Source organism: Ursus maritimus, unplaced genomic scaffold, assembly GCF_017311325.1.
Source record: "Ursus maritimus isolate PB19 unplaced genomic scaffold, ASM1731132v1 scaffold_2, whole genome shotgun sequence".
In the NCBI taxonomy this organism is placed as follows: domain Eukaryota; kingdom Metazoa; phylum Chordata; class Mammalia; order Carnivora; family Ursidae; genus Ursus; species Ursus maritimus.
In genome coordinates, this window is record NW_024424452.1 from 80,322,121 (window position 1) to 80,335,767 (window position 13,647).

Genomic DNA, 13,647 nt, shown 5'->3' on the forward strand with positions numbered 1-13,647 from the left:
GCCCCCACCCCCCCCACCCCCTCTCCTGCCCTACTGCCTGTTTCTTTCTCTTGACTGCCAAGCACTTTGGCTCCAGTAGCCTGGAGCTGCCGCAGGTGTGCACCGAAAACACACCTCCCCTCCCCCCAAGATCACAGCAGGATGTGCACTGTTGGATGACACTAATTCTGCAATTTCCCAAACAAATGGCCCCTCTGTGGGCCCGCCAGGCTCCCAGGCTGGTCCATCCCCTTCCTCCGCATGAAGCCAGCTGGAGCGCTGGAAGGTGAGGGCATTTAAAGTTGCTTCCAAGGGCTGCCCCATGCGGTGCAAACCCAGATGTTTCAGATGACGGTAAACAAGCAAATGAGGCGGCTGAGGATGGCCCCCCACGTTTTGTTAGCGCCCCCACCCAACCACTGCCTTGGCCATCCAGCTGTTAGGCCAGATGTGCCACCAGAAGGGAGCTGGCTTCACCACTGTGAGGCTGCCCCGGCATGGATGTGGAAGTTTGACTGGAATTAAATGGGCTGCTCTGGTTGCCATGAGTTGGTGTTCTTTTTTTCCTTCTATAAAGCTTGAGAAAAGCCATCAAAGTAGAGACCACGCCAGTCCTCCCACTGAATGTGATTTCAACCCTTGCATTGGCTAGCTCACCAGCCAGGACTCCCATCTTCCTAGCCACCTGCTTTTTTTCACAATGCTCCATCAAGCATGACTTCTGACAAAGGCTTCACCAAATTAAACCCAAGCAGGCTTTGTTCCAGAATTCCAAAGCTTGGCATATCCGCGTCTTGCCTGGCCCTAATGTCTAGATGCCTGCTGCTATGCCAAATTGGACCACCTGATAGTTACGCTCTCTTAGGAGAGCTGGAGAGAAGACAGTTAGCTGCCTTGCCCAAGATGCATTTTTGTTGTTGTTCGTACAAGCAAAGCTAGAATAATAATAACAGCTGTCAGGAATTAAGCCATTCTATGTGCCAGACAATCTATATGTGTTATCTTCAATGGCAACAACACAGATAGACTCTTTTCACCTCATTTTACAGAAAAGTAAACTCAGATTAAGTAGTAACTGGTTTAAGGTCACAGAGGTGGAAAATGGCAGAATCGGATTTTGGACCTAGATCTATTTGACCCCAAAGCTCATGTCTGTTTCTTCTCCTTTGCTGTGCTGCTTCTCGGGAGTGAGAAAATGTGGATTCATTGGAATCCCTAAAGAAATAGAGTCAATTCAATACGTCAACAGGTAAAGCAATCCTGTAGATTTGTTGTTTGTTTGTCTGATTGTTTTGAGTAACTCCCAGAGTACATTCTGGGATCAATTATGGATTTGTAGGTTTAGCCTAATATTCTCCCTGTTTTTTTCTTTTCTTTCTTTCTTTCTTTCTTTCTTTCTTTCTTTCTTTCTTTCTTTCTTTCTTTCTTTCTTCCTTCCTTCCTTCCTTCCTTCCTTTCTTTTCTTTGTCTTTCTCAGTCCCCCATCTTTCACACACACACACACACACACACACACACACACACACACACACACACATATTAGGGATGCATATATTTATAAGGCAAAAACACTCAAAATGTCTAGAGCAATGACCCTGAAGGCAAGACAAGATCCTCAATCACTGAAAAAGATGCAATTATCTTCACTGCACTGTAACTTACTTGGTCTGCAGTTCAGAGAAAAATATTTTTGAAAGGTTTCCAGGAAAAAAAGGCTGAAACAGAAAATAGAGTTTTCTTCTCAACCCTGGTTGAACCAGTACACCCATTCTCCAAGGGGTCTGGTCAATCAAGTTTCCCACCGTGTAACACTGTTTTTGTTTTCACCTACATGCTTCTTGTACTGTTGTGTTCACATTCTAGACTCCTCAAAATCTGAATCTAAATACAAAGAAAACCACAGGCTCCAAACCATGCCTTCTTCCTAGAAGTATCTGCAGCAGAGCCCAGTCATCAGGAGAGAAATCCTATCTCCAGGATGAGCTGGCATTTTCTCTTTGCAAATGTTGGCCATTCTCATCTCCTGGCTTATGGACAACGCCTTCACTTGTTCCTTAAAAGAGAACTGTTTGCTTAGGATTGAGCCCCAAGTTCATACATCAACCCCTCTTTGCATAGGTTACATTTCACCATCCCAGAGCCTTTATAAACTACAGGCTTTAAAAGAAAACTCCATTTATTATGGCAACAACCCTCCCCCATCAAGAAGGTCCAATAAATGAGCTCATATTTTAGTGACCCCTAAAATACACAAGGTTAATCATCTTTCATGAGATGCTCATGGCTTCTTGACTTATTACTGGTCTAAGGCATCATTTGCTAATGAGATTAAAATGATTTTCCCCCATTCAACTCCTTTTCTCCACTGTGTCTCCCCTCTTTTACTACCAATGATTTTTGGTTGATTGATTACTTAAGAGTCTAGTCAAATCTCACTGAGCCTGAGACACACACCCTTCAGTTTCAGATTATGAGGCAAATGCTCTGTTGGCAGATGAATACGAGTGATGGACAAGGGAGCATGTTCAGGGCCTCTGGAAGAAGAGGAACACTTTCCCGCAGCTGAGTCCGCCTTGCCTGACCTGGCTGATTGATAAGATATTCAACCGCAATGCTCACTCAAAACAAGCTCCCTTTACTACATGGCAATCTCCCTTTTACAAATAATAATTTCCCTGACTTTTTGATGGGCTCTGACACACAAGCCCAAGCCATGCAAGACTTCTCCCAAGGGGAAAGTCTGATGGAATTAAATTTACATTTCAGCTTCCTGCCCCCATTTCTCTGAACGCCTCTGAGGCATACACTTCTGCTCACTGTCCTACAGAGAGAAAGAGATATGGTCATCTGTAATGGTCTCCACACATCTGCGCTCCAGCAGAGGCGAAATGATACATTTCATGGGAAACCATTGTGGACAGCATGTGGACAGAAGGGCGGCAGGGTCACTGGGTAATTCAAAGCTCATTAGAGCATAACGCTCTGGCAGGGAAGGTCATGTGTTCATTACACGAGAAAGCTGGACAGCCCACCTCTTGCCTTCCAAGGCCACGGTCTGCTCACCTAAGCCCATGCAGATAGAGCACGAAGCAAGGCCACCTTTTGGCCACTTTCAGGATGAGTGTGAAGATGCAGAAGGAGCAATAGAGCACAGGCTTTCCATTATTTTATAGCGTTGGAAATAATTTCCAAACTTTCCAAGTTTTAACTTAAACCTCAGTAGGTAGGCTTGGTGAGAATGAGGATGGCCTGGTTCAAGCTGGGAGTGGGGACCAGCGTCCAGCCTACCAAGTCTGTTCCGATCCCACTGCCATCTCCCACCCATGGCCCCCAAGGATGTCAGCAATATGACCTCCGGAACCCGCGAACATGTCACCTTATATGACCGAAAGGGCTTTGCAGGTCAGGTTGAGATGGAGATATCATCCTGGATGATTCAGGTGGACCCAACATAATCACAAGAGTCCTTAAAAGTGGATGAGGGAAGCAGAAGATCAGAGAGCATATGCTACAGAAGAATGGCCAGAAAAATGCAATGTAGCTGGCTTTAAAGATGCAAGAGCAGACCACGAGCCAAACCCGAGGGCAAACTCTAGAAGCTAAGGAAGAGAAGGCAGTGGATTCTTCCCTGGAGCCTCGAGAAAGGAATTCAGTCCCACTGACACTTGATTTTAGCCCAGTGAGACTCATGTTGGATTCTCGCCTACAGAGCTGTAAGATAATAAATGAGTATTGTTTGAAGCCCCTAAAAACCTGTGGTCATTTGTTACAGCAGCAATAGGACAGTAATACAGTAGCTCTGCAGGACCTAATGGAACTTCACAGAACACAGAACCCCTACTCTTGTGCTTTCCAGGGAAGGACTCCTGCTCCCACCTTGGCACAGTAAGGACAAGGGGTAGAAGTAAGACCCAAGGTATCGGCGGCGGGCAGCTGACCTCTGCTCTGGGAACCCTCCCAAAGATTCAACAATCCCTGCTTTGGGAGAGTGGTCTGGTTTGGCACAGAGGGACTGTGGCTTCTACAGGTCTGTGCCTTTCACGGGCATTTGTTTTCTGTCCTCAGAGACAACATAAACAATAGGGCAATTAACCGGGTAGCAATTAACCCTGTGGGAGTCCATGCATACCCGAGAAACATGTCCTGCCTTCCTAGAAAGAATGAAGATTGAGCGGCCAGGGCGCACCAGCCCCACCTGTCTGGCTGGCGTCCAGTCAGGAAAATGCCCGGGTGCGTCCTTCTGTCCCACATCTCTGCCGCTCTCCTGGGTTCCTTAAGGGCCAGGGTGTTCTGGGTTCCTCACCTCTTTCTCCTTTCATGAAAACACGGCTTTCCTGAGAAGGCTTTCAGTTCAGCACCCAGAGAACTAACTGAATGTCAGGGTTTCCGTGGAGAGGAGAATGGTAGCCCAATTCTCCCGAACTGCAGTTTGGTGCCAGGTCCGCTGCTGTCCCTGGTCCACCTCCAGATGACTCAGGACTGCTCTGGTAACGCATCAGTGGGGGGTCCCTGGTCTACTTCTCAGGACCATCCCAAGGGTCATGATGTGGCACATCAGCTCTCACCCCATCAGTCCTCCTGTCTCAGGGATCACGTGCTTTATGGCCAAGGAAAAACAGTCAATTGAATGGCCTGCCAGTCGGTGGGTCCCTCCTTCCTCCAACCGCCACCCTGGACCAGTGACTTTAAAGTATTATGCTAATCCCAAGCACTGGTCTTATTGGGTGACTTTCTGCAGTGGCTCGGATTCTAAAACGCGGCGGCCTTATTGCAAATGCATATTCATCGGAACTATTCCTGCTTGCTCCGTCTCACAGATTACAGTGCTAAAAGTACAAAAATATACCAGCAAGGCTACATGCCAAGTAAAAGGGGCTAGGATCACCGACAGAAGGCACTTGACAGGCAACCCTTCGGGCTCGGGAAAGAGGCAGGGAGGTGGGAGGAGACGGAGAGTGTATCGTGTGCATGTGTGTGAAGGTGTGAGCACACTCAAATTCATCCGGGACCAGCTGGGATGGGGGCGGGGCGGGTTGGAGAGAGGGATCCACGCACGTGCACACGCAGTGGTTCAGTACTCAGAATGACCCGAGAGAGCAGTGAGGAATGAAAGGTTGAAATCTGAATGAAGAAATGCAGGTTGAATAGGAGGGAAAAAATGTGTCTCAGCTGGAAGCTCCATTAGACAGTGAAATTGTCTCCTGAGGGACCCAGTTGGGAAGCTCCTTGCTCAAGACATCTGAAAGTGGACCGGCCCAAGGGAGGGCCGCACTGTGGGACATCACCTCACCTCCTGGCTGCCTCTGGAAGACAGAACCAAAGAACACTTGTCTTTGTCCTTTCCTGATGGTCCTCTGTTCTGCTTTCCGTTCCTTTGATGGATCGGCCAGGTCTCCGCCTACCTGCCCCTCTGCTCTCTCCCTTTTCTTTTCTTTACTTTCTTTCCCAACTCAGATGAATCAGGCTCCCGTCAGTGGCTGCCTAATCTGTGAAAGTCTGGGGAGGCCTAAGGCTGAGAGAGTCCCACCCTGGATCCCAGGCACTCCTCCATCTTTGATAGAGCACAGCTCTGGGAACAGAGCAGGTGCTCAGAGACCAGGAAGGAGGTGTGTGAAAGATGGACTGGCCCGGCCTCCTCACAGCTTGCCCCTGCTCCGGGTCCCCTTACCAGAGCGCAGCGGTCAGACTGGGAAGCAGGAGGAGGCACCGTGTTCTCCCTGAGCTGGCGGCTCCTGGCCCTGCCCCCAGAAACACTGCAGAGCAACGCGCGTCTCAATGAACCAGCTCTCCCTCTCCTTTATGCCCACTTGACGTCTGGCTTTGCTGCCTTCCTTCCTTGTCCACTCCTCTCTGTGAGGATTGCATCATTCTGCCCTTAAGAGAAGGGAGGGCCGGTGACAGACAACAGTGTTGAGGGGCGCAAACATGCCAACAGAAAGGCATGGGCGGCTGACGGCTTCATCTGCTCCTGCCTCCCTTTACCTGCGGGGTTCACTCTTCATCCACAGTGCAGGGGCGACCTTAGCACGCTCTCGACCAAATGGCCCTTCTAGGTCCTAGCATCACATATTTTACACGTAGCCAAAGTTCCCGTAGCTGATAACAAAGTAGAAAACTACCTTCGGTGAAGTAGGAGTTCATCGCCAGGGTCTCGAAGGAGACATATTTTTATTTTTCCCTCCCACTCCTGGCGTAACTTACTTCTTTCATCATTCTGGCCTTAGGTAGGTTTCTCCTTAAATCTCCTGCTACAGTCAATGTCATTTGACCCAAGACAAAGGTGGAATTTCCTATTACAGTTAATACAGTTGAATTCCTACCAGAGTCAATGTCATACTATTCAGCAGCTAATTACTTCCTGAATTGTTTGGGGGTATCCCTCACCAATTAGATTGTAACACTGGAAACAAAGAATCCTGTTCTATAAGTCATGAAATTTCCCTAGAATAGTGATGGTACACACAACAGGTGCTCCATAAATATTTCTCGATTAACTGGTGATTAGCTTCTCATCTCTGATAAGAGAAAATTCATAATTTTTAAATTATTTATTTATTACGATTTTATTTATTTATTTGAGGGAGGGGGAGCACACATACAAGCAGGGGGGAGGGGCAGAGGGATATGGAGAAGCAGACTCCCCACTGAGCAGGGAGCCCGATGTGGGACTCGATCCCAGGACTCTGGGATCATGACCTGAGCCGAAGGCAGGCGCTTAACCAACTGAGGCACCCAGGGGCCCCTTATTTTTTATTTATTTATTTTTTTAGGGAGGGAGGTGGGAGGAGGGTCAGGAGGGGGAGAGAGAGAGAATCTTAAGCAGACTCCGCACCCAGTGCAGAGGACTGATCTCACAACCTTGAGATCATGATCTGAACTGATAACAAAAGTCAGCCCCACTTGACTGACTGAGCTACCCAGGCGTCTTGAAAAAATTCATAACTTAGACAGTGGTGACAACTAGAGAGGGATCATTTTTGACCTTCTCTCTCTCCTTTTTTAAAGATTTTGTTTTTAAATAACCTCTGCACCCAATGTGGGACTCGAACTCATGACCCCGAGATTAAGAGTGGCACACTCTACCGACGGAGCCAGCCAGGCTCCTTCTCTTTTATTCACGGTGTATTTTCATCTAAGTATCTGCATTATGTCTTCCCCTGTGCACCCCGCCACCCTCGTCCCCCCACCCCCAACTGATGGGGCGGACGTACCACGCAGCCAGTGGAGTCCAGCTTGCGGTCGGAGATGCAGCGGAAGTTCTTACTGCAGCCCCCGTTATCCTTGCTGCAGTCGCGCACGGGCCCGAAGGAATCCAGCAGGACCTCCAGGCTGTCAAAGGAGGACGAGGTCATCAGCTCCTCTCTGTGGGGAGACACGGGGGGAGGGGGCGGAGTCAAGGGGACTTCGGGTGCAACAAGTAGCATCACATTCCAAGTTCCTATCTAGTCAACCGCGTCACGTCTCGCTCTCGCTCACAAAAAGTAAAGATCAGCCACACTCTGAGCCTTGAACTAACAAATTATGGACATTCTCCATATCTGGGAAATGAGCCAAGGCTGTAATGCCTGGTCAAAGAAGGAGGTCTAAACTTGGGCAAGGAAATTAACATTTTATTGCCTGTCAGTCCTTAGGGGATGTGGGAAGTGCTTACAAACTCTAATTTTATGTCCTCTCCCAGAGCACGAGCCTTGGGGTGTGCGATATCGACCCAGATAGAGTAGATCCCGGCACCGCGGACTGCGAATCTGAAGGCAGCCTGCCAGCTTCCCCTTTAGCTTGTCCTGACTCCTTCCCTACCTCCTTGGGCCTTCAGGGGGTTCCTCCCTCAGGCCCCCCCCCCCCGCCAGGTGTGGCCTCGGCGCCCTGGGCCCCCACGCACCTGACCTCCACGGCGTCCTCCATCACCGTCATGTCCGTCTTACACTTCGCCGAAGGGTTGATGGCCAGTTCAGCCGGTGGGATCACGAAGCTCTTGCTGAGGGGCAGCCACATGCCCTCCCCGAGGGTGTAGGTGAACCTGCAGGGACACCCAACACCAGGGGGTTACGGCTGGGGGACCGGCACCCCGCCGGAGGACCCGGCCTTCTGCCGTCAGTCCTTCCCAGCCCTCGCGGCCTCTTCAGAAGAGGGAGCTGACCGCCATTGTGTGGACAACACGACTGATCCGAGGGAGGCAGAGAGGACTGCTCCTACACACCTGTCCGGCCAGCTGGGGGAGCTGAGGATGGCACCCCCTCAGCAGCTGCTGGAAGGGGTTTTATCAAGCCCTAAGAAACCCAATTCCAGTTTCCTTCAGATGTGAAGCTGGGCTTCCTCAGTCCTAAGTCAGATATAGTTGGAAGCATTTTAACTGAAGAGACAGGCTGGCCTCCCACCAGCCCCATCCCTCGGATTGCACACCCACAGTGGTAGTGATGGCTTCTCTCTGTGCCTGGAGAAACCCTACCAAGGGAAAGAAGCGAGAAGCTCCCCGTTTGCTGGTTGTTGTGTGAGGCACACATAAACAACCGAAGCCAGGAGCCCCAGGGAGAGGAGAAGAGGACGAACAGAGCAAGCCTGGATGTACTCTCCACACTCCTACCCACACCCTCAGCTAATGGCGGTAACCCTCGGGGGACAGGGGAGATCGTGTTGTTGTGGGTTGTTTTTTTTTTTTTAATTCTTATAACAGGAGCTAAAAGGAATAAAAGAATCAATCAGCATTTCAAGGGAAAGCTTAAGGAAACCATGAAACATTACTTGTTTATTTATTCATTCATTTTATTTCAAAGGCATTCAAATACTCTGTGTTCACAGTCAAAAAATAGTCCATGGGATAAAAGCCAGTGTGGGTGGGATATCACAAGGTTGTGGCAGTCTGGCAGCCCCTTCCAACTTTAACGCAGAGCGAGGAACAATTAAAGAATGTGTACAATTAAAAAGAACCCAGCCCTGGCTTGATCGGTATGCTGGTCACAGAACGCCACTTCGGAATCTTGCTCTTACCTCTCCCTTAACCCACACACTCCCTTCTCCACTCCCTGGGGTTGCCGGAGATGCTAGGAAACCAGACTGATGGCGCGCGATCTTTTATGAGAAATGTAGCGCTCCGGAATGCTGGCCGCAGGGAATACCCACGGACCAAGGCTCACCCACTCCCTGAATGACAGCCCGAGGAGCTAGAACAGCTGAAAGACGAGAAGGCATGGGCCCGGGGGAGAGGCAAAACCACTGAGCAAGTGGGATATGGCCAGGACTGGGGAGATGGTTCCTTCATTCCCAATCTCACTCTTGGTCCCCTACTTCTCTGACCTGCTGGGCAAATCTCCACATTCAGCAGTGCTGAAATATCAGCGATGCCTCTTGCTCTGAAGGAAGCACTCAACTCTTCCCACCCTGGAGGCAGAAGGCAATAGTTGGGGCTGGGTCTGTGCGGGGTGCAGGAGGGGTCTGCACCAGGTGAAGGAGGCTGTTAATAGGGGACAGACGAGGACACCTGCCAAAATTGAAGGCATGCCAGCCCCTTCTCTCTCTCTCACACACACACACACACACACACACACACACACACACCCTCCCTCACCGGGCAAGGTTAAGGGGCCAATTCAGGGCAAATGATTGTCCCAAAGTGACTGGAATTTGGAAGTTAGGGATAAAGTGGGTCCAAGGCAACAACAGGCGAGTAGTTGTGCTGACCCTGCGTTTTAGGATGGACATTCTCGAGGGCAACACTGCAATAGGCAGGCTGGGCTGAGGGCACCACTAATATTATAAGGAATCTTTTGTTTCCAAGAGAACATACTCAAGTTTGGATGGTACCGGGAGGAAGCAGTTTATTTGTTTATTTGGACATAGAGGTGAATTTTTGTTTTCTATTTTGGTTACAAAATTACAAGTTTGCTTGGATGCAGAGCAACAAATCTGGGACCTGTAGCTTATAATTTATGAAACAGATTTTAGGAAACAGTTGGCAGTTCTAGCATATTTCTGATGGTTAATTTTCCTTTTGGAAGAGAGTCCCATGTCCCTCCATTTCAGCTTTCCCCTCCTCTGCACGCAGCAACAACTCGAAGGGAAGAGGAAGCCACCTTTTCCTCCAGCTAGAACTGCTAAATGCATCTAAGAGCTACAGGGCAAAGTTTACATCTCCAAAGATGCCATTCCCACCCACTTCTTCAGCTTCTCCTTACGCCAAGCCCTGCCTCACACTTTGTGCTTCTACGGTGCAAGCTGACCATAGTTCCTAAAGTCGCCTTCATCTTCTCACCTCTTTGCCTTTGCTCTTGATAATCCATTCTGAATTTGCTTCCCTGTGTCCTTTGCTGGATTCCAGCCATTTTAAGACTTAGTTAAAATTCCCACCCCTTCCAGAAAGCCCTCTAGGATCTTCAGGCTCGACCTCAGGCTGAGCAAGGGATGCTCCTCTCTGCCCATACCCGGTCCCTGGCTGCCCCGGAGATGTGGAAATTGTGCCCACCTTTTCCTGTGCTGTCACCATTCAGAAGAACGTGCCCTCTTGGATGGCATCTCTGTATTCTCACGGCCTAACACAAATGTTTGGCCAAAGGGGGTCACTCCATAAATATTTATTGACTGATCAATAAGGAGATTTAGTTATGTTCTCTAGTTTACATGGGCTACAGGGGGATATAATCTCCATTTTCAAATTTAAAGGTAGAAGTGCTGGTGAAGATTATCCTTCATGTAGAGCAGGATAGGGGTTCATCTCTGGGTTTGAATAGATTTAATGGTCAAGAACGATCTGGGTTTCACGTTGTGAGGAGCTTCCAAAGTGCCCAGTAGGTTCTGAGACACAGCAATGGACCACATTAAGAAGAAAAAAACAGTGTGATCTTCGATTCCTGGTAGGTCCAAGGTGAAACACGCAGGGGAAGCAGTCAGGTGTGGCTAAGACTAACTTCACTTGAGAACTCTCAACACGGCAGGTGCTCCAGGGAGCTTCCCCATTTATCCTCACCACAGTCCTCTGAGGTTGGTCACTTGGCTCCATTTTACCAATCTGTCCATTAAGATTGTAAGGAACTTAGCAACCTCCCCAAGGTCACCTCTCCGTAAGTGGGAAAGATGGGGGTTGGTATGATACTCAAGTGCGGCTCCCAGCAGCGTTCCAGCCTATACTGGCTCATGCCTATGAAATTCTAAAGTTTTCTTTTCTCTGCAAAATTTACGGAGTAACTCCAAAACACCAAATATAGAACAAACTGTCAGAGAAAAAGCTGTGTCCTGAAATCTCATCTGTCCCTCATTCATACAGATTTGGCAGGAATGACTTCAAAAAGCCACTAAAGAGAAATTGGGAGAGCATCTGGAATGCTTCCCCAAGTTGGGCCTTCTCTCGTGACAGCTGGTGGCGACCACTGCGGTTGATGGCTCAGCTGTAGGCTGAGTCGTGCACACGACACTGTTGAACTAGCTTAAAACTTTTGTTCAGAGGCCAACACTTGCCAGAGAGCACTGGACAGAATAAGCCTGTACTCTCACCGCAGCTTGGCATCAAAGAGAATGTGAGGAAACAGATGAACAGCTCTTGGCCTGGCAGCTCCACTGTTCCCCAGAGCGGGCCAGTCCAGGATGAGGTGTTGTTCCCAGTGACACAGGTACACGTGTGGGAAGGAAGGTCTCTGGGAGAGCAATCTGGTCTCCACCAATCCCTTTCACCAGAGGGTCTAGTGGAATGGCATCATCCCAACCACAATGGAAAGGACGTCTCTGGGACCACGTGGGGTTTGCTAAAAAGACTCAGCTGGAGGTTCAGCCTCCTCAGACCCTTTGAGTCTAGCGTGGGCCCTTCCCAGCTTCTTTGGGATTGCAGATTACCAAGGTTAGGTTGAGTATCAAGGTCTTTTATTAATCTGGTTTCAAGTCCTTAGGAAATACCTGAAATGATCAACTACAGATATTTACTAGAGATTTACTGTGTTCCAAATTGTGTGCTGGACGTTAAATATTTAAAGCCATATAGGGTACTACCCTTTACCTCAAGAAGACAACCATTTCACTGGGGAAATAAATAGGCAAATAAAAATAAACATGCGATAAAATAATTGACAAATAAATATTACAGACCGTATGCTACAGATATTTGGAGGGGGAAAAGTCATTGCGGATTGGAGAAGCTTTAGAGCAGCATTTATCCATCCTGGGTAGAGATCAGAATTACCATGGTGCTTTTGAAAAACACTCATGGCCTGGTCCCACATCTCAGAACTTTTCAGTTAATTCGTTTGTGCCGGGTAAGATCACTGGTCAATTCTGAAGCCCACTGGGATTCCCCTGGAGGACCAGGGTTGGAGAACAATTCTTGGATGAGACTGTAAATTCCCTGAAGTCAGGGATGATGTCAGTCATATTTGTTTGGTCTACCTACAGCATCTAAGCCAGTTTCTTGCAGTGGTGCGGACCATGAAAATGGGTAGTGTTTATATTAGAAGGAGAATAAATATTCTTGCTAGAGGAAAGAGGATGAACCACAGTGCAGAGTAGGAAATGTTCAAGTTGTTGGGTACAGTGGATCAGGTAGGGAATAGATCTGACTAAGAACGAAAGGTTGCATAACAGACGAGCAGCTTATAATACAGACTTGTACACTGACGTTCAACGGCGGAAAGACTCAAATGTCAGAAATGTGCAGTGGCTTGGAATTCATCAGGACACTAAATCATAGGTGAGCAGAATGGCAAGTAAATAGTCCTTCACTTCTTTAGGAGATTACGGTCACTGACCAGGTCTAGAATTTTCCAGAATAGCCCCTGGCAGTTGGTTTACTCAGATCCCAGAGTGGTTTTGATTACAGTTCTTAATACCTGTAACAGGTAAATCATGACCCATGGCGTTTGTCAGAGAGAGACTACATATTGTCACGTTAGGGACCAACATGATTGATTACCCCACTGGCTCCTGAAATAGTTGACTGAAAGGGTCAAACCATGCAACTGACCCCTCTGCAGTGCTGGGGTATCACAGCCAGTTGGCAACTAACGAACTTGAAAAGAATAGATGGAGCTTGTGGGGACGGAAACGCAGTTCCTGTGCAGTTCTGCTCTGACAGAAATTTCATGAAGGCCTCTGTTTCTCAAAGTGTTAGCTTCCGACTTTTAGGGGAGAGGAAGCTTATCCACATTAATCAGCCTAACTCCACGAGGCTCTCCATCTGCCTTATCTTTATCACCCTTTGAAGGTCCTCGCAGACCAGCAACAGAAAAAGAGAGAAAAAAGTCAGCCAAATGATAAATCATTGTTGGGAAGTTTAAATGCCCAAGTCGTAGTCTAAGGAATATAGCTGACATCTTGTGTAGCACAAATCCTCAAACGCAGCCTACGGCCAATGCCATTAATGTGACCCAGCCTCCCCCAGGGAGAGACACTCAGGAGGGAAAAAGGCAAGGGGAGGCCCCGTGCGGAAGTGATTCTGCAAATCTGCGCTCTTGCCAAGAGCATGCCTTAAGAGAACACGGCAGGGGCCAAACCGGGTCCATCTGGAGCCAGCCGGCAGGAGGGGCAGGAGAAGCTGGGGCAGAGGAGCGAGCTCTAGGGGGCGAATGCAGGAGCAAAAGGAACACCTAGGCCAGGTCTGGCTGCCAGGGAGGATCTGGGGCAGGGCCTGGAAAGGGAGCAGTGAATACATGAAACTCAGCACATTAGTAGTGCAGGGAAAAGGAAACAAGGTTT

General features: G+C 48.7%; 1 protein-coding gene across 2 annotated transcripts in view; it reads right to left on the reverse strand.

Annotated features, from left to right (window-relative positions):
- ASTN1 (astrotactin 1) overlaps positions 1 to 13,647 on the reverse strand; it is a 290,796-nt gene that overhangs the window by 80,457 nt on the left and 196,692 nt on the right. For both annotated transcript variants that reach the window (XM_040636245.1, XM_040636244.1), the window contains exons 10-11: positions 7,859 to 7,996; positions 7,191 to 7,341 (exon numbers count right to left, since the gene is read on the reverse strand). In XM_040636245.1, coding sequence (XP_040492179.1) covers positions 7,191 to 7,341; positions 7,859 to 7,996 — 289 coding nt within the window. The remainder of the gene's footprint in view (positions 1 to 7,190; positions 7,342 to 7,858; positions 7,997 to 13,647) is intronic.